General features: G+C 39.7%; 1 protein-coding gene across 1 annotated transcript; it reads right to left on the minus strand.

The window, feature by feature from the left end:
* Positions 1-1466: 1466 nt before the first annotated feature.
* On the minus strand, positions 1467-20604 carry KLHL41 (kelch like family member 41). Its single transcript, XM_080669208.1, has 6 exons — positions 18686-20604; positions 15182-15339; positions 14952-15059; positions 9513-9698; positions 7553-7699; positions 1467-2520 (listed from the first exon to the last, which is right to left on the minus strand). The coding sequence occupies exons 1-6, from the start codon at positions 19790-19792 to the stop codon at positions 2409-2411; spliced, it is 1818 nt and encodes a 605-aa protein (XP_080525334.1). The 5' UTR covers positions 19793-20604; the 3' UTR covers positions 1467-2408.
* Between the last annotated feature and the right edge of the window lie 920 nt (positions 20605-21524).

The raw sequence follows: 21524 nt of genomic DNA on the forward strand, positions 1-21524 counted from the left end.
CATGATGTACATGCAACCATCACCACCACTATCTAATTCCAGAACATTTTCCTTATCCCAAAGCGTTATTTTTAAAACTTAATCTCATGTCTACAGAGTTCAGCACTCTCCCTTTCAGAGAATACTCCAAATCAGTCCTAAATCAGGTTTCTCAGAAAATAACATGTCAGGATAGATGTTAAACATGTCTATGAAAGCACGTGAGGCCCATAAGCGATGATTAGCTGATGATTGGAGAGCATTGAATGTGATGGTTCTGGACAGACCTACGAGTCAACTTACTATATACAGGGTGGGGCAAAAGTCAGTTTAGAGTTGTGAGTATGTGAAACACAGTTCATTCTTGCATTATTATTAACTAGAGGCCTGGTGCACGAAATTCGTGCATGGGGGGGGGTGTCCCTCAGCCCAGCCTGCATCCTCTTCAATCTGGGATCCCTCGAGGGATGTCCGACTGCCCGTTTGCTGGGATGTCCCACCAGGATCGGGCCTAAACAGGCAGTCGGACATCCCTCTCACAATCCAGAACTGCTGGCTCCCAACTGCTCACCTGCCTGCCTTCCTGATTGCCCCTAACCGCTTCTGCCTGCCAGCCTGATCACCCCCTAACCACTCCCCTACCAACCTGATTGATGCCTAACTGCTCCCCCTGCCAGCCTGTTTTCCCCTAACTGCCCTCCCCTGCAGGCCTGGTTACCCCCAACTGCTCTCCCTTGCTGGCCATCTTGTGGTGGCCATCTTGTGTCCACATGGGGGCAGGATCTTTGACCACATGGGGGCAGCCATCTTGTGTGTTGGAGTGATGGTCAATCTGCATATTACTCTTTTATTAGATAGGATAGAGGCCTGGTGCACGGGTGGGGGCCGGCTGGTTTGCCCTGAAGGGTGTCCCGGATCAGGGTGGGGGTTCCCTTGGGGCATGGGGTGGCCTGGGCGAGGGGCCTGTGGTGGTTTGCAGGCCAGCCACGCCCCCTGGCGACCCATGCGGAGGACCTGGTATCTGGGGTTTATTTATCTTCTACAATTGAAACTTTGTAGCCTGGAGTGGAGCCAAGCCTTATGCTTGCTCCGTGTCGGCAGCCATTTCTGTTGGGATTTATATATCTTCTATAATTGAAACTTTGTAGCCTTAAGCAGAGGCCAAAGCAGGCCAGGGCTGCAGAAGCTTGGCTTCCTCCATCACCGGGGGCAATCCTAGCCTCCTGCTCTTTCCAGCTCCGTGGCTGCCGCCATTTCTGTTTGGATTTATGTATCTTCTATCATTGAAACTTTGTAGCCTTGAGTGGAGGCCTAGGCCGGCAAGGGCAGGCGGAAAGCTTGGCTTCCTCCATTGCCGGGGAAACCCATGCCTCCCTCCTGCTCTCTGTGGCCGAAGGCCATCTTGGTTGGGTTTATTTGCATATTCGCTCCTGATTGGCTGGTGGGTGTAGTGGAGTGATGGTTAATTTTCATATTACTCTTTTGTTAGATAGGATTATTGGATTATTTTTCATATGAACAACTGTAAACCTGTTGCTCCACCCTGTATACCACTACACTAAGAACAAACAGCTTGAATATAAGGGTCATATATCCCAGGAAAATGGAATAATACAGTCATCTTCCCTTCAGAAATTTGCAATAGCTCTTTCCTGGAAAGTATATATAAACCAATGAATACACACCCTCCTCCATACCATCCACTGGCCCCAACTTCTGCCTCAGTAGTTTAAGAACACTTCCCCTCCCTCTCACCACAGATAATTTTGTTAATGGCTTCAAAACTGTGATTGGCTGGTTTTAAATTGAAAAAATTTTTTTTATCTAAATCACAAACAGTATACCAGTGTCACAAAAGAATGGAGAAAAAGATCACTTGAATTTGACTACTTAGAGACTTTTCCCCTTCAAATGAGACTCATTTATTATACTCTTTAAATAGCATTTTGGAAGTCTCTTGGCATGTAATCTTTAATATAATGCACAGGATTCTTGTCATATCTTGAAGCACTAGGAGGGAATGTTTTTGATGTTTTAAACATTCAAAAAATGTAGATGTACATATCTCATTCTCCAGTTTTATTTGTAATAGGAAACATGTAAAGTTACCCTAAACATGCAAATGAAGGGATTAGCAACTCAGATTTAGAAACCTGCTTTATAGTTGTTGATTGAGAGATCTCAAAAGAAATGATCTGTTCAAGTTAATATTTAATTTCTCATTAGAAAATGGTTTTAAGATACGATCATTACATTGAAGATTCTGTGACTCTGAGGTTTTGATACCCACTGCTAACCTCTTGCACAGTAACTTAGTGGATAATTTCTACATGGATCTCTGTATAGGCTTTTTAAAAAACAGAATAAATTAAAGCCCTGTTATCCAAACAAACCACCTCCCAATCTATTACATTTTTTCACCTTCTTGTTTACAGTTTAGACAGTTTGAAGAGATTTAAACGTGTTGCGAGGCAACTAGCTCCTGAAGCATAACGTATTTCCTTCAACATCCCAGCCCATTCCTTTTTATCATCTTCATACCTGGTAGAGAAAAAAGTAATCAATAAGCAGTTTTTAAGTAGACAGTTCTTTATGTGTTAAATATACAAATGTGAATCTTTGAGAAACCCTACTGGCTCTTAGCCAGAGGAGGTTGCCCTTGACCAGTGTAGAATGATATTTGAATTCTTCCCAAAATATTCATCCTTTGAATGAGCTATGTCTGAACTGCCATAGTATTTAATCTGGATGCTTAGGCAGTTAAGTCTTATCTGGGAATCAGAGACTGTCCAGAGATGAGGAGTAATACACAGGCAATTAGTCATTCACTTTGGACTGATAGATATGGCTGGTTTTTATGACTCAAGGCCAACAGACTCTACCTTAAGGTAAGAACTGGATGAGCAGGGACCGATGGTTGCCTTGGTTATGAATTTCAGTTGTTATCATACGCTAGTGCTCAGCACAGAACCTGACACTAGTGGTTACACCATAAAAATCCGTTTTCCTGCCCCTGTGTGAGTACTACTCTTAGACTGAACTTGATGTTAAGTAAGATCTGGTTGTTTCCTGTGAATATTCAAGGTTATAAAGTTTCAGACAACTCAAATTGCTCTGCCTGGTGCCTGGAATGCTTTTCTCTCTTTGTATGAGAAACTCCTAAATGCTGCCTTCTCTCTGAAGCCTTTCTTGCCTTCATCTCTTCATTTTTTCACATTGTCCTTTAAATAGTATCTTTATAGCAATTATTCTGTTTTAATCCCCCCTCCTATATTTATGTTCTCAAGAAGCTCAAGGGCATTTGAGGACAAATAATATATCTTACTCATTATTTTCCCTCCAGAAGCAGTCATTACTTGGCATAAAGAAATACCCCAGCCCTGGCTGGTGCAGTGGTGAGAGTGTCAGCCCAAGCACCAAAGGGTAGAGGGTTCTATTCTCAGTTAAGGGCAGGTACCTGGGTTGTAGGTTTGATCCCAGCCCTGGTCCCCTCGTGTGGGAGGCAGCCAATCGATGTGTTAACCAGTCGACCCCTCTCTCTCTCCCTGCTTTCCTCTCTCCTTCCACTGTCTCTAAAAAAAATTAGTTTGAAAAATATCCTTGGTCGAGGATTAATAATTAGCTGATACCTATGTAAGATATGCACTATGTGACTTAATTTCTTCAATAGTCCAAATTTAATTCTCAACAGTTGTATTATACACCAAGTGATTTTTATGTAGAGAAAAGTAGGCAAAAAATATTTTACTACTAATAAAGAGAAGAACCTTAATTATCTAAACAAAATTTGGGGCAGAAAATTAAGAGAATTTTTTTTAAATTATATTTTTCTTGATTTCAGAGAGGAAGGGAGAGAGAGAAACATCAATGATGAGAATCATTGATTGGCTGCCTCCTGCACACCCCCCACTGGAGATGAGCACAACCTGGGCATGTGCCCTGACTGGGAATAGAACTGTGACCTTCTGGTTTATAGGTCGAAGTTCAATCAGTGAGCTATGCTGGCTGGGCAAGAGAGAATGGTTTTAAATGACCTAATGAAAAAATGACATTTAAGCATGAGAAAGTAGAAGTTAAATGAGGCTGAAAAGGTTTGCTTCCTGGCAGTTATACTGATCATTGTCATCTCTTTTTTACATCTCTGCATGTGTGAATAGAACGTCACTAGGAGGTTGAGGGCAAGTGGGCAGCCACTTTTCCAAAGATCAGTGGCTTTCCACCAAGTCACACTGATTGCTGGACCCCACCTCCAGACTTTCAGTAGGTCTGAGGTGAGGGCTGTGAACTGGCATATTGGACGAATACCAGGTGCTGCTGTTGCTGCTTTGGGAGCCACTGCAGATCATTGGTTCTCAAATTTGACTGCACATTGGAACCACTTGGAGACATTAAAACAATTGATGCCTGGGTTCCACCCTCGAGATTGAATTAATTGTCTTGGGCATGAAGATTTTTTATAAGTTCCCCAAGTGATCCTAATACACAGCAAGGTTTGAGAATCCCTGTTCTAGATTTTATTACCCAAATGGAAAATACCAGTACCTAAATCTAAAATTTTACAGCCAAGCAGATGATGAATGCCCCCTCTTTGTCTTTTTCCAATCCAGTGGCTCCCAAACTTGTCAGCACATTAGAATCACCCAGGGATCTTTTGAAAGTTTCAAAACCCAAACCATACCCGAGACTAATTAAATCACAATCAATAGAGGTGTGACAGTGCCAGTATTTTTTGAAGCCCCCTAGGTCAGTGGTCGGCAAACCGCGGTTCACGAGCCACATGCGGCTTGCGAGCCGCAGTTTGCCTCTCTGTTGGCTAATGAGTTTGCTGACCACTGGGATAGGGGCTTAATCACAAGGAACAACAACAGTCTGTAATTATTGGAACTGAGAGTCTAGGTCAGTGGTCGGCATGGTGATTCCAGTGAGCAAGCAAGGTGATTGCAGTGAGCAAGCAAGTTTGTGAATTACTGCCCTAATTGTAAAATAAACCATAATCAGAGATGATCCCTCTTTCAGGTTCCCCTAAGCAATACTTTTAGCAGGAGATGTACTTTCCTTTGCTGCCTACAACTTCCTCTTGCTGAAACAACTTGGCTTTTGACTGCTCTTGGGAACCAGAGGAGCTCATGTGGAGTTTAGCTTGTGACAGCACCCTTCCTTAAGATCAGCAGCTGCACATTAGAATCATCTAGGTTTAAGGAAATAGTGAAGCCGAGGCCCTATCTCCAGAAACTCGGATTTAATTGTTCTGTAATAAGTCCCAGGTACCGGTACAGTATATTTTAAAAGTATCCCAGGTGATTTTAATGTAGAGCCAGGGTTGAGAATCATTACCTACTTATTGTTGGTTCCTACCCATTTCCCAAAACTCCTAACCCTTCCAACCATTCATTAGTTTATCCCTTTTTTTTATTGCTTCCAGACTTTCCCCATTTCATCCTCTTGCTAAGTCTAGCCTCTTGCCTGGGAATCTCCAGTTCCTTTTTCTTCCTCCTCCTTTCTTTGGGGAAGAGAAGGGTAATAGTTAACTTCCTCTTATAGCCACTTTTCCCTTACTCTCTACACAGCTGGTTACTATTACAGCAACATAAGGAAATGATGGATGCACAAAATAATTGCTCAGTTAAGCTACTGGCCTTTTAGCCTTCCACTGGCTGGGAATAAGGCATGTGCTGGTCTAGGTATAGAACAAATAATATTCTCTTTTCACTTTCAGGCTCAGTGGTATTGCCTTACTGATCACTCTTCCCAAGCTGTATCTAAACTTAAACATGCAAATACGTCACCTGGGAATCTTGTTAAAATGCAGATTCTGATTGAGTCTAGGTTGGGGCCTGGGATTCTCCATTTCTAAGCTCCCAGAAGATGCCAACACTTTGAGTACCAAGGCTGTGCACAGTCTGGTGACAGGCCAGGTAAGGCCATCCAGATTTGGGAGTAGGGGCTAGTCTTTAAGCTGAGGGGGAAAGCATGAGTTTGGCAGTTTCTGGATGGATGTTCAGCTTGAACTCACTTATGCTCACCTCAGGCAACTATAAACTTAGATCCTGTAAACTTAGATCCCCAAGCATAGTACCTGGGCTGAAGGCAGCAGGCACATGGTTTTCTGATGGTGACCAGACATCTATGCACTGTACACCCTGCCTCTGACTTACGTGACTCTTCATGACACAACACTTATCTGGGAGGTAAAATGGATGGCTACTTTTTACTTTTTAAAAAAGCTTTTCTAGCCCTAGCTGGTTTGGCTCAGTAGATAGAGGCATCAGCCTGCGGAATGAAGGGTCCTGGGATCGATTCTGGTTAAGGGCACATACGATCCCCAGTAGGGGGTGTGCAGGAGGCAGCCAATCAAGGATGTTTCTCATCATTGATGTTTTTCTCTCTCTCTCTCTCGTTCTCCCTTCCTCTCTGAAATCAATTTAAAAAAATACAATTTTTTTGCCCTAACCGGTTTGGCTCAGTGGATAGAGCGTCGGCCTGCATACTGAAAGGTCCCAGGTTCGATTCTGGTCAAGGGCATGTACCTTGGTTTCGGGCACATCCCCAGTGGGAGGTGTGCAGGAGGCAGCTGATCGATGTTTCTCTCTCACTGATGTTTCTAACTATCTCTCTCCCTTCCTTTCTGTAAAAAAAATCAATAAAATATATTTTTAAAATATATAAATTTTTTATAAAAAAGCTTTTGTAACTAAATCCTCAAGAAATATGTAAAACCATAGAAATTAGATTTAAAATAGAATTAATGAATTCATGGAAAACTCAAGAGTTTAAATATTTCTTCAGAACTCTATTTTCTGAGGAAATTAAAGTACTCTCTGGTAGAAAAGTAGGTGGCTTGGAAGTAGCCTAGAGCAGTGGTCGGCAAACTCATTAGTCAACAGAGCCAAATATCAACAGTACAACGATTGAAATTACTTTTGAGAGCCAAATTTTTTAAACTTCTTCTAATGCCACTTCTTCAAAATAGACTCGCCCAGGCTATGGTATTTTGTGGAAGAGCCACACTCAAGGGGCCCAAGAGCCGCATGTGGCTCGCGAGCTACAGTTTGCCGACCACAGGCCTAGAGCATTGCACTTTCAGAACTGGAATGGAGCTTAAAGGATCAACAGTCCAATTCTCATTTAATTGGTTAAGAAACAAGCCCAGCCCTAGCCAGCTTGGCTCAGTGGATAGAGCCTCAGCCTGTGGACTGAAGGGTCCCAGGTTTGATTCCGGCCAAGGGCACATGCCTCGGTTGGTTGCGGCTTGATCCCCAATGGGGGTTGTGCAGGAGGCAGCCGATCAATGATTCTCTCTCTTCATTGATGTTTCTATCTCTCTTTCCTTCTCTCTTCCTCTGTGAAATCAATACAGAAATACATTTTAAAAAATGAAACAAGCCCAGATAGGTTCTGGTTAGAAGAAGTAGCATTCGCAAAAGTTCAATTAGATTCCGAGTCTACTACCAATAAGTAGCTTACATTTTGGGAAAGTCTGGCTTACTATTTACTTAAAAATTGTTCATTTTGTCAATTATCACTTATCTGAATTTGATATTTGGTTCAGAAAATTGGAGTGAAGAGAACTTACTTCCATATATCATTGACTTCAGTGGGTGCAAACTCTTTGGACTCCAGCTGAATCATGGCAAAACCACTGATGGCATACAAGGATCCAGCCAGACTGACCAAACTGATGGAACTTCTTTCCTGGGGAAATTCGGTCATTGCTTCCCATCTAGGAATTATTGAAAAGACAATTAGTGTAAACCTAAAGAAATGCCAAATGTATTTACTGACCAATTATAGGTAATTATAAAGAAATTCAAGTAGTATGGGCACCCAAAATTAGAAGATGAAATTTGCTACTAGGAAATATCTAAATATTATTCCTTCCTTTGAAAGAAAAAACCAGATTAGATATAAAGTTCTCAATATGACAAAAATATGTGCATACTATAGAAAATCTGGAAAATACAGAAAGGTATAGAAGAAAACAAATATCTCCTATGATCATACCTTCCAGACATAATCATAAGCAACATTTTGGTGTAATTTTGTCATTTTTATAAAAGGATATATTTAAATATAAACATCCATTCATACATATAAATGAAACTAAGAAAATAATTACAATTTTGTGTGCAGCTTCTTTAACTGTCTATATCATGAGTTTACCCATATTATAGAGTCTTCAAAAACATTATTTTTAATGATTATTTAAGTCCTAGCCATAGAAGTTCCTTGTAATTTTCAGATACTAAAGTCTATTTTATAATCAGGCATACATGGTTTCTTAAAAATGTAATAATAGTTTATTTTTTTCTTCATTGCTAAACTGAGAGTATAAAAACTATATATTCATCCAGATGTGTGAGCTCAAAAATTTAAAAAAGACTAATTTTCTGTCAATATTTGTCTAATGTTTTCACAATAACTTTAAGCCAATAAAAGCTTAAAAGTGAAAAATTTAAGAATATCATAAAGAGCATAAAAGAATTAAACTTCTGAAGCACTCATGCTTTACAAATATCACAAGCTACAGTGGAGGTCTTTTCATCCTTAAAGAAACTTCCTGTTTCAAATCAAATAACTCTATAGAGACATGTATATCCACTTATGTGTAGATAATTATTCAGAAGTGTTACTGAAGTATCCATCTTATATAAAAACTGCTGTTTGAAATTTTAACCCTGCTATTTGGCTTCTGTAAATGCTTGCTTGCTTAAATAATAAGGAAAATGAGACTACTCCCATTTCAGAGAGGCCATTAAACCTTCCCTGGACAAAATTATCAGTGCTGGCACCAGGCCAGGCCTTTGGTTGAGGTCTCAAGGCCCCAGCACATAGGGGCTCTTTAAGAACTTGCAAAAGGGGCCCTAACCAGTTTGACTCAGTGGATAGAGCGTCGGCCTGCAGACTGAAAGGTCCCAGGTTCGATTCCGGTCAAGGGCACGTACCTTGGTTGCAGGCACATCCCCAGTAGGGGGTGTGCAGGAGGCAGCTGATTGATGTTTCTCTCTCATCGATGTTTCTAACTCTCTATCCCTCTCCCTTCCTCTCTGTAAAAAATCAATAAAATACATTAAAAAAAAAAAAAGAACTTGCAAAAGGGGCCAGAAACACCCCATATTTGGGAGACAAAGAAGGTAAAAACATATAAATAGGGAAAATTCCTCCATGATGGGGCCCAGAATTTGAGAGACGTTTTCCTCTGGACCCGCGAGTAATAAATGTAACTCCATCTCTCTAAGTATTGCTTGGTTCTTCTCCGGTTTTCTGTAACATTACCTTTGCATGACTAAAGTCACAAAGTTAATAACAAGTATGAATTAAGCACTCCAACATTACCTTGAGGGTCAATACAAACACATGTAATGCAGCAAAACGTTACACATTTTTACACTCAGTAACAGGAAAAGAAACCGAGATGAAGATATTTTCTCTTTAAGCCTTACTTTCCTGTCCTCCTCTCCCTGTGTTCTAGAAAGCTTAACATTTATCCAAAGTTAAAACTTAAAATGTATAGTGATTCATATGCAGTAACTCACTTATTGGTTGTGAGGTCAAAAGCTTCAACAGATGCTGAAAGACCATCTTCAGTGACACCTCCTGCAACCACAATTTTGCCTTTATGGATAGCCACTCCGAACATCGAACGTGGGGTTTTCATTGGAGGCATATCTTTCCAGTCTCCTTTTTTGGGGTTGTAGATAAATACTCTGTTTGTACACTTTCTGTAAACATAAAAGACAACAAAATGATCCTTATAGAACCTTCCTTTTTTGAAAGAAGCAACTTAACTAGGCATCTAGCTTTGCTTCTCATATGAAATATGTATTATAGCAGAGGATCAGAAAACCCCCAAAGTATTCTTTATCTAATTTATTTTTCCTTTTGAATTTATTGGGGTGACATTGATCAACCCCAAAGTATACTTAATCAGAACATATGCCACCAAGTAAAGGACAATTTCAAATGTGAGGACCAAAACTATTTTATAATTTAATTATACTATTGGAAGGTAGAGCACCTTTACTCTTTTTGTTGTGGGTTTTTTAAAAAATATATTTTATCAATTTTTACAGAGAGGAAGGGAGAGGGATAGAGAGTTAGAAACATCGATGAGAGAGGAACATCGATCAGCTGCCTCCTGCACACCCCCTACTGGGCATGTGCCCTCAACCAAGGTACATGCCCTTGATCGGAATCAAACCTGGGACCCTTGAGTCCGCAGGCCGACGCTCTATCCACTGAGCCAAACCAGTTATGGCCCTTTACTCTCTTTGATGTTAATCCTCACTTGAGGATATTTTTTCCATTGCTTTTCAGAGAAAGTGGAAAGGAGGGAGATAGAGATAGAGATAAAGATAGAGAAAGAAACATCGATGTGAGAGAGTCACATCAACTGGTGTCTCCTACATGTGCCCCAACTGGGGGTGGGAGGTGGGAAGCGAACCCGCAACCCAGATACATGCCCTTGACTGGAAATAAAGCCTGTGACCCTTCAGTGCACAGGCTGATGCTCTAACCACTGAGCACATCGACCAAGGCAGGAAATCCACATAGAGTATATTTTAATCCTATTTCTAAATTCAATGAAAGACATGAATAGAGCAAAATATAAACCATAAGCCCTTCATTGTGTGTTAGTAACAAAATGTTTATTTCATTATCTGAATATCCTGAGAATGAATCAGTTAACTTAAAAAGTAATTAGGTGAGACTATACCTATTTTAAAATTTATGTAATATGCCCTAACCAGTTTGGCTCAGTGGATAGAGTGTCGGCCTGTGGACTGAAGGGTCACGGGTTCGATTCCGGTCAGGGGCATGTACCTTGGTTGTGGGCACATCCCCAGTAGGGGGTGTACAGGAGGCAGCTGATCGATGTTTCTCTCTCATCGATGTTTCTAACTCTCCCTTTCTCTCTGTAAAAAATCAATCCTATCTAATAAAAGAGTAATATGCAAATTAACCAACACTCCGCTATACCCACAAGCCACGCCCACCAGCCAATCAGGAGCGAGTATGCAAATTAACCCAACCAAGATGGCTGCAGCCACGGAGTGAGCAGGAGGCTTGGGTTTCTCCAGCAATGGAGGAAGCCAAGCTTTCCGCACACCCTGGCGAGCCCAGACCTCCACTCAAGGCTACAAAGTTTCAATTATAGAAGATAAATGAATCCCAACAAAAATGGCTGCAGCCATGGAGCGAGCAGGAGGCTTGGGCTTCTCTGGAAATGGAGGAAGCCAAGCTTTCCGCACACCCTGGCGGGCCCAGGCCTCCACTCAAGGCCACAAAGTTTCAATTATAGAAGATAAATAAATCCCAACAAAAATGGCTGTGGCCAGGGAGCAAGCAGGAGGCTTGGCTCTGCTCAAGGCTACAAAGTTTCAATTATAGAAGATAAATAATCAACCGAAGGACTTATTTGCATGCATATAAGAATAACCAACGGATGCAAAACATTGGGGGGGTGAGGGCATGTATGGGAGTGGGGTGGGGAGGGGCAATGGTAAGTAAGATATGTACACATATAATACCTTAATAAAAAAAAAAAGAAGATAAATAAATTCCAGATACCAGGGTCTCGGCTTGGGTCACTGGGGGGCGGAGGGTGTGGCCGGCTTGCAAACCACCTCAGGCCCCTTGCCCAGGCCACCCCACGCCCCAAGGGAACCCCCACCCTGATCTGGGACACCCTTCAGGGCAAACCAGCTGGCCCCCACCTGTGCACCAGGCCTCTATCCTATCTAATAAAAGAGTAATATGCAAATTGACCATCACCCCAACACACAAGATGGCTGCCCCCATGTGGTCAAAGGTGGCTGCCCCCATGTGGACACAAGATGGCCAGCAGGGGAGGGCAGTTGGGAGGGACCAGGCCTGCAAGGGAGGGCAGTTGGGGACAATCAAGCCTGCAGGGGAGGGCAGTTAGGGGTGACCAGGCTGGCAGAGGAGGGAAGTTGGGGGCGACAGGGCCTGCAGGGGAGGGCAGTTAGGGGCAATCAGGATGGCAGGGGAGCAGTTAGGCATCAATCAGGCTGTCAGGGGAATGGTTACGGGGTGATCAGGCTGGCAGGCAGAAGCAGTTAGGGGCAATCAGGCAGGCAGGCAGGTGAGCAGTTGGGAGCCAGCAGTCCTGGACTATGAGAGGCATGTCCAACTGCCCATTTAGGCCTGATCCTACTGGGCAGTCGGACATCCCTTGAGGGGTTCCATATTGGAGAGGGTGCAGGCTGGGTTGAGGGACACCCCCTACCCCCCCCCCCCTTCACGAATTTCATGCACCAGGCCTCTAGTAAAATATATTTAAAAAATTTATGTAATATGATGGCTCATTTCATTTCAGCCCATCATTAATAAACCAATGTATTTTAAGAACCCTGGAACTATAGATTAGATAACTAGTCATCTGAGTTGATGAGTTATGAGAATATTTTTATAAGCTAAATGCTACTAGAAAAACGTGGACTCACCTGAATTCTTCTTCTTAGTATATTTCTTATGTTTCCTTAAAGTTATCCATAATTCACTGATGAAAGTTTAGAATTCCTAATAATAACTGATTAACTGAATATATTTGGTAGCCAAAAAGCAAACAAACAAAATCCCAACATTTTGTGAGGACAATTTTTTCTTCAGTCTTAGAAAAGACCAGATACCTGAAGTAGAAGCATTTTTCCTAATATTTGACTATGAATATTACTTTAAAATTTCTTGCCCTTCCAATGTAACTCTGGTTGAGCGCTGACCCATGCATCAGGAGGTTACAGGTTAGATTCCTGGTCAGGGCACATGCTCAGGTTGCAGGCTCAATCCCCAGTAGGTGGCGTGCAGGAGGCAGCCAATTGATGTTTCTATCTCTCTCTCTCCCTTCCTCTCTCTGAAATCAATAAAAGAAAAAACATTTAAGATTTCTTGACTAGAACATGATACAAAGTCATGTTCATCACATTCAGTGGTGATAACTAGTGCAATTCAGCGCTTACTTTTAAACAATGACTCATTTCAAAGTTCTTGACTGGCATTTGCCAAGACATGCCTTAGTTAATCATATTCTCAAGATGAATATATTCTTACTGACAAGACTTGTATGCTTCTTACTGACATATCAATTTCCTAGTTACTAATACTTGAAGGAAACAATTTAAGCCACTTGGCAGGGTCATTATGTTTCCAAAATCAGAAGCTGCTTAATAGATTTTCTATTTCATTTACTCAGGAAAAAATGCCCCAAGTAAGATTTCTTTTTTTGAGCTACAGAACTTTCATTTCACATACAGTGGGTTAGACAGTTAATCTTGAACAGAAATTTTGGTCATCCCAAATAAGATTTTACACTGGGTGGATGTATAATATGGCTTTCCTTTAAATATTTGACAGTAATAACTGGGGTTAAGGAGAGTTTCAAAATTTCAGAATGTTACCTTTGACTATAAAATTATTATGTAAAAACTCATTGCTTTTTTTCAACCACATTTTATGTGCTATGATTATCATTTTAATTGAATATTAACTCCAGAACATAGAATTCTTTACTTCTAGCACATTTCCATATTTTACTCTCCTTTCCTGTTTTGCCCTTATAATTCCTAAAAAAGAAAATCCTCACCAGAGGATATTTTTTCCATTGCTTTTTCAGAGAGAGTGGAAGGGAGGGAGGGAGTGGAAGTGGGGGGAAGGGGAAGAGAGAAAGAGAAAGAGAGAGACAGAGATAACAATGTCAGAGACACATGGACTAGTTGCCTCCCCACACGCACACTGATCAGGGGGCAGGGAGGGAATCAACAACCCAGGCACGTGTCCCTCACCGGGAATCCAACCTGGACTCTTCTGTGTGTGGGCAGATGCTCCAATCACTGAGCACACCAGCCAGCATTGCACTTAAAATTCTTTTTTTTAAAAAACTATATTTTATTGATTTTTTAGAGAGAGGAAGGGACAGGGATAGAGAGTTAGAAACATCAATTAGCTGCCTCCTGCACACTCCCCACCGGGTATGTGCCCGCAACCAAGGTACATGCCCTTGACCGGAATCGAACCTGGGACCCTTGAGTCCGCAGGCCGACGCTCTATCCACTGAGCCAAACCGGTTAGGGCTCTTTTTTTTTTTTTTTTTTTTTTAATAATTCTTAATTCTGGCTCCCTTTCCAGGATTGGACATAGCTATTAATTAAACAACTTGGACAAATGATGACAAAGCCAAATTAGAGTTTTCAGGGGCAGGAAATATTTCTCACTATTTAAACGGAAAATCTTCATTTTACCAGACAGGCTACTGGCTTAGCTGACTGACTTCTAGAATACTCTGAACTCAGGTCTCCCTTTGAGTTATACAATATTTTCCCTTATTTCCTATCCCTTGAGAAGTGCCTAGAAATCAAGTTAGGTTTACATATGGAACTTCATCCTGTTTTTCTCACAAGCGACTGGGCATTAGTGGACATACCAGGGTTAAATATTGTAAATACTCGCTCTGTCCAGGAGTAAAGTGAAACATTGCTGAAGAAATAACTGCCCTATTTTCAGTCACCATGCTTTTCAGTTTTAAGCTCACCTATCTAAATTCTCTCTTATGAATGTAAAGTACAAATCCATGATATTTTTATGCACTATTGTTAGTAATTATATTTTAAATTCTAAATTAAAGAGATACTTAATTTTGTATCTCCTTCTAGCCAAATGAATAAAAAAAAGCCCATTGGTTTTAATGCAGTAAAATATAATTATAAAATAGCTAAATAAAATATTTGATTGGCTCCTAAGTACTCTTTCTACTGTAAGACTGCTTATGTTGGAGGTATTATGAAATCATTTATAATATACTCCAATAACTTTTCAAAATTTAAAAAATTTCCCCCCAAAGACGTATGGGTGAGAATCTAGTCCTATTTCACTACGGAGATTTAAATGAAAAGAGGAAGGAACTCTTGTAATAAAAAAACACTTGGATGTAAAGCACCAGGAGGGTTCAGGGTACTCACTTGTCATCTGTCTTTCCTCCTAGACAGTATATCATCCCCTTATATGAAACCACATTATGGCCATAGACTTTGATAGGAAGTTTTTTTACTTCATTCCATTTTGCAGCCCTAAAATCAGAAGATGAAAGAATTTATTTATAAGCTTTCAGTAAAAATATGAAATATGAATGTTCTAGGCACTCATATAACTGACTGAATGCTTAGGAAATGGGAATGTCATACAAACTTACACAGGATCATAGCATAATACTGAATCCAGCGAACCCTCTGTTTGAAGGTCTTTGCCTGCAACTACATAGATTTTGTCATCTGCCTCTCCCAGACCGAAGAGACACCTCGCTGAAGGCAGAGGTGGAAGTCCAATCCACTCAGATGCAACGGTATCAAGCTGAAAGAAAAAAAAAAAAAAAGAGGCAATGTGGAGCTTGTTAGCAAAAGGTTACAGACGTACCAGAAAATATCTATACTTTATGAGGTAGTCAAATGTCTTGCAAGTAAAATTCAAAAGCATTATATTTTACTTAGAAAAGTGAGAAAATCTACTTGGTTTAACAAAATAGCTGAAAGTAACAAAATGTGTAGGATTTTAAGAAAGGAAAGAATGAAATGAGTCACCAGAGGTTGGTAAGAACTGTGAAGTTTGTCGTCAAATTTTCATCCCTCGTTCAGGTTTGAACAGGGCATCATAATACTTTTAGGACACTGGCGAAAGAAAGGTTTTCACTGCAGGGCGGGTCACAGTATGTGAGTGATCCCCGCATGCTATATTTAACATGCTCCCCAAGCCAGCATCTGGGACAGCTGGACCTGTCGCTCAGTCCACAGACAACTGGAACGTTAGGCAGTATCTTCTTTCCTCCAAAACTTTTCAGGTTTGTTTATTGCTTTATGAGATAGGCAGGTGTTCTAGCTTATCACCTCCCAGCCTTTTGTTGAGAGTCAACTGAAATACCCTTCTCTTTTAAAAAAATGTATATTAGGAAGTCACTGCTTATTTTTGCGACTGCCACTTCTGCAAGCCTAAGATTGCCTTCTAAGTGCCCGTGTCTTGGGGGAGGTGATTCTGGTATGTCTGGCATCAGTTTCGGCTTACTGTTACTATTACAACTTACTATTCGTTATTTTAATATTTTCCAATTTGCATTTAGGACACCAAGGCACAAGAACACGGCTCTCTGAAGGTAGTGCCACCACAGACTTGTTGAGCTCTTTAGTGCTACTTCTGCGTAGCAGAAGAAAAAGAAATAAAACCCAGAATAAATGGATACCAAGAACAAATGTAGACACTAATGGCTGTGGTGTAGGGAGGGGTCTCTGTGGAAGCCCATCAGTATCTGGTCTAGTAACCTTGGTTAAAGCGATGTACTAATTAAGACTAGATGAGAAAAGTGTTTTAATCCCTACATGTGCATTAGCTTTGCATTTACTAATTTCTGTATCTACATTGTGATCACTAATGTTTCCATTTTTGAAAAAAAAGAGAAATCCTTTGATCAAGAAAGTGGCACGCAGTATAGTAGAAATAATAATGAACATTTATGGAGTTTTGACTTGGTGACAGCGTTTGTACTAAATGCTTTACACTGGTAATCTCATTTAGTTCTCCAGGATAGGCACTTTTATTGTGTCCATTTTACAGACGAGGAAACTGAGGCACAGAAGTGTTGAACAGTTTGCCCAAGCTCACAGAGCTTGTAAGTGATATTCAAATGCAAGCTACATAAATTCATAGTTTTTGTTTTAAAATGGGAACAGAAGCCCTCATGACCCCATGCTGGTGGGTTTATTGCCCACGCTTTGCAGTACTGTCTACATCCCCTACTACCTCTGATAGGGCATTTCCTGAAGCAGATGGAACAGTAGACTGCCTGCCAGACTCTCTGATATGTGAGCTGTCAAGTTATTGAACCACTATGGCTCCAGTTTCCTCATCCTTAAAATTAGGGTTTGGACCTAGATTATTTTAAGATGTGGTGCTGTTCAAAGATTTGATGAATCTATTAACTCTATGAAAAAAAACACCCTCTCTTATCTATGTAAAAAAATTCTCATAATCTATTTACAGTATACAATCAAAGGCCATATTACTCCTTAGTACATTTTAAACAGACGTGAACAAGCAAAAATGCAACACCTGAAATTCTCATACCTAAATTTTCTTATGAGTCATAACTCTCTTTTATGAGTAGGTGTTTTTTTTCTACTTTAATGCATAAAGAGAAACTTAATAATGAGCCTATGATGCAATGAATAATTCATAGTTATATTAAGGAATCCAGTAGAAGAATCACTTATAAAATAATGTTATTTGGGTAGAGAATTAATTTTTTTTTACAATGATAAGACTTCTGCTAACTAAAAACTTCATAGGAAGAAAAATCAATATGGCAGAATTCCATTTAGGTTCAGTTGTATGTCCCCTAGAGCAGTGGTTTCATGCATCAGAATCACCTAGGGGGCTCACTCTCCAGAGTTTCTGTCTACAGGTCTGGGTGGGACGATTGGGTGTTTTTATCCTGGCATTTTGTTCTACTATTTGTGCCTTTTAAAAGGAGCAAGGCGTGGGCAATGACAGGGAGCTGACCCTTTCAACTTTGTATAACTGTTTTTATGGTTATAAAAGCATCAAGCAGGTTTCTTGAACCAGAAATGAGAGGCTAAGTCAATAAAAGTAAGGGTAGTAACAGGATGGAAGAAAATACAGATAAGACTGTAAGTATTCCATGGATCTATACTTCCTAGGTATCAATCTGTATTTTGATGTAATTTTTACTTCCTAGATGTAATTATTGTCTTTTAAATTGAATTTGCCCTTTTTGTAATTAAAATTAGGGCTTAGGAAATTTTCTGTCCCACATTCAAATACTTATGATTACAGCTTCTATTTTATTTTTATATTTCTAGTTAACATTCTTCAGTGGATCTTTGAAGCATGGTTAACATGTATTATTACATTTTTCAAGATTAGAAAAAGCTGGTTAAATGCCATATTTTGTGAATGCACAGTATTCACACACTTTGAGAGTACGTAGTTACTGTGGTATGACATTCTACTCTTACTTAGCTCTAGCCTTCCCAACTCAAGTGCCCAGAAATCCCAGGCCATGACTAGATATGACCTAAACAAACTCTTCGAGCTAGCCGTAAGCTGCAAAATACTGGTACTGGCATTAGTGAAGATAAAGGTGAAGCCACTGACTCCTTCATAATCTGATCAAGTACAAGGTGTTGATAATATGAAACAAACTCCCTTCAGACAAACTACAAAGAGTATTAGTTTAGGATTTGTTTTCTAAGAAACTTCTGTGGTGTTACAAAATAGATTAAGTTCTAATAATGTCTAAGTACAACTGTGATCCAAATAAATGTGACCATTTGTCATAATAAAAAATTATTGTAAATTCCTAATATTATGAATCAATTCAAATTAGTGACACTTGTGCAGACAGTTTTTCCTAGAAGGTAATTCAAAGTGCGAAATATATACACAAATTCTTTTCATTTTCAACAAAATTATATTATAGGCAGTAACTATAAATAAGAGATGACAAATTAGTTTCCGGAAACTTGGAAGAACTTAGAAAATCTGTTAAATTATAACTTTTTTGAACTGGAATAGAACATCAAGTAGAATAAAATGCAAGCAGCCTGAATAATTTGCAAATCAGCTAACTGGGTGATGAGTAACAACCTTTCCTTTATATCTCTACTTGTATAAAAATTGCCTTTCTTACCTGGAAGAAGTATGACTGTAGAGGCTGATCCTTATTTTCTTCATCCACATATAGTCCTCCTACCACATATACCTGATTTTGTTGGGTAACGATGCTGGAATGATTTCTGGGAATCTGTTCAGCCAATGCAGTAAGGTAGCATTCATTTTCTGTGGGATCATAAGCCACTGCAGCTGTGTCATTAACCAAGAGGATGAGGTCTTTGACAAACATTCCATGCCTGGGAATGTCATTCAGGTAACCAGGAAGTAAATCTTCATCACCAACATCTCCATTCATCTCACCATCCCCAGCCTTCTCTGCATTTTTGCTAGGTTCTGGAAGTTTGCCTGCGAAAGCATCTTTGAGAACTTTGATTTTTTTCTGTAGTTCTGGGTTGCTTTTAATTATATCATCTTTCTCAACATGATCTTTGAAATATTTTTCTGTCATAAGGCGAAAACGAATACAATCAAACACTTCGCTAAGGCTTTTAACTCTTTCTTTGTCTGTTCGCACCCATTTCATCACTGCCTCAAATACTGCTTCTTCCTTTTCTACATTTAGGCTGTCATTTGAAATGACTGAGATCAATTCCTGTGGAGACAGTTGCATGAAGTCCTCTTCCTTACAAATCTGTACAAAGCGATCAGACACAAATTCCCGGGCAGAGATGGCAAGTCTTGGGCAGTCCAGGAGAAGTCCTAATCTTAGGATGGCTAGACAGTTACCAGGAGCCAGTCTTTTCTGAAGATAAGAGACACAGACAGTGAACACTGAGGGGATCTGAAAGCGGCTGGCCAGTGCAAAAATATCTTGCACGTTTCCATCGTTGAGATCAATACTGGCGGAGTAGAGGTACTTGATGATTAGATCCAGGATGGCAGAATCCACATTATCTAGTACTACCTCCTTTTTTTTCGCCTCATCAATGTCAGATAAAAAATACTCACGGAAGTAAGGACTACACGCTGACAAAATCAATCTGTGGCACGGAATACTTTTGTCGCCAGCTTTTAGGGTGCAGTCGATGAATTTTTTCTCATCCAGGAGATCTCTTAGACCATCCTGAAGAAGGGTGGATTGGTAAAGCCGCAGTTCCTCTGCGAGTTCCCGCTGGGATTCCATTTTGTGAGTAACCTGGGTGAGGAAGGGGACACTGAAGGCCTTAGCTCCGCGCAGCACACAGGTCTAGCTGTAAAAAGGCAGAGCAGTGTGCTTTGCCCAGCCTGAAGTCTTTGCAATTTAATCCCACCGGCTAAATATAGATACCAACTCTAACAACGGGAATTTAGGAGAGCTGGTTTGGAAAGAAGAGTGGTTCTTGCAGCTGTTATAGATGGAAAGGAACAACTGAAACTTTTTATTACGAAGGAAACAGCTCAGAAACAAGAGATTTAAATGAAGTGGAAAGCTTTAAAATACATAAAGCATTAGAAGGTATGCTAATAAAGGCTACCACAAGAAAATGTTTATGGAATTAACAGAAAACTGAATCATAAAAATGAGTCAGTCCACTAAAAATGGTCTGGTGGCAAGCTACTTGGCTATCTGAATTAATCATGCAAAGGTCAAGAATATGAGGTGAGTTCATTTCAATACTCAAGCAAGATCCCCTTTCCAATAACTGTTACAAAGTTTTATTTTCAACTTAAAACAGTGAGGTATATACTTTTCTTTTAGAAACAGGACACTTAGAGACTTATGTTCTATAATTACAGTTGTTTTAGAAAAACATTAAAAGTAATATCCTCATCATAACTGAAATAAGAGAAACTGCAAATTTTCTAAGATATTCTAAATTATCTTTGTTAAATGGAAAAAGTATAATTGGTATTGAATTAAATTATAAAATTATTTTATTCACACCCTGCCTCACTCTACATAGTATTTGGTGTGGCAAACAATAGCAATAAAACAAGTAAAATAAAAGCTATCATCAAGACCAAAAAGAAAAAGAAATAGTTTAAAGTCAATACTGGGGAAATAAACCTACACACAAACAATTTGATCACTAAAGATATTCTATGATGTAAAGTGTTTAAGGTGATCTTTCATTAAAGAAAAAGTTAAGAACAGATGTAACCCCATGAGAACAATGTTATCAACAGAATATAGCAAAATCAGGATGAAGTGCTACATCACCTGTATAATTTGGAAAACGGGTCTAATACATGGAAAAGAAAAAAAAGAATATATAAGTGGGACCATAATTTATTATAATAGAACACCATATAATTATGGAATGCAGAAAGCATGATTTGAAAGAAAATTGATCTTTTCTTTATAAACAGAGAGCATCGTATACTTATGAAATATTACAAAAGTATATTGTCAAATTTTCTGAACTCAGTGGGGTTGTAGAAATACTGTAATATCAATGGTTAGCATTTTTTCTCTTTAAATAATATTTTATTTTTCAATTACAGTTGGTGTAGAATATTATATTAATATCAGGTGTACAACCCTGTGATTAGACATTTATATAACTTACAAAGTGATCACTCCAATAAATCTAGTACCTGTCCGACACTATAATTATTACATTATTGACTATATTCCCTATGCTGTACTTGACATCCCCACGACTATTCTGTAACTACCAATTTGTATTTCCTAATCCTTTCACCTTTTTCACTCATCCTCCCAACTCCCCTCCCATCTGCCAATCATCATAATGTTCTCTATCAGTCTGTTTTCTGTTTATTTTGTTTTTTTAGATTTAAGTGAAATAATCTGACATTTGACTTTCTCTGACTTATTTCACTAGCACAATACACCCTAGGTCCATCCATGTTGTTGCAGATTTTTTTTTCATATTCCATTCCATATATGTACCACTTCTTGGTATTCTTAAACA

The sequence above is a fragment of the Plecotus auritus genome (genome assembly GCF_963455305.1).
Source record: "Plecotus auritus genome assembly, chromosome: 5".
NCBI classification, from domain to species: Eukaryota; Metazoa; Chordata; class Mammalia; order Chiroptera; family Vespertilionidae; genus Plecotus; species Plecotus auritus.

Coding starts and splice junctions, on each gene's coding strand:
- KLHL41 (XM_080669208.1), bottom strand. CDS start 19,792: ATGGAATCCCAGCGGGAACTCGCAGAGGAACTGCGGCTTTACCAATCC. Junction 15,060..15,181: donor GTATTATGCTATGATCCTGT/GTAAGTTTGTAT, acceptor TTCTGATTTTAG/GGCTGCAAAATGGAATGAAG. Junction 2,521..7,552: donor GAAGTCAATGATATATGGAA/GTAAGTTCTCTT, acceptor TTTCTCTACCAG/GTATGAAGATGATAAAAAGG.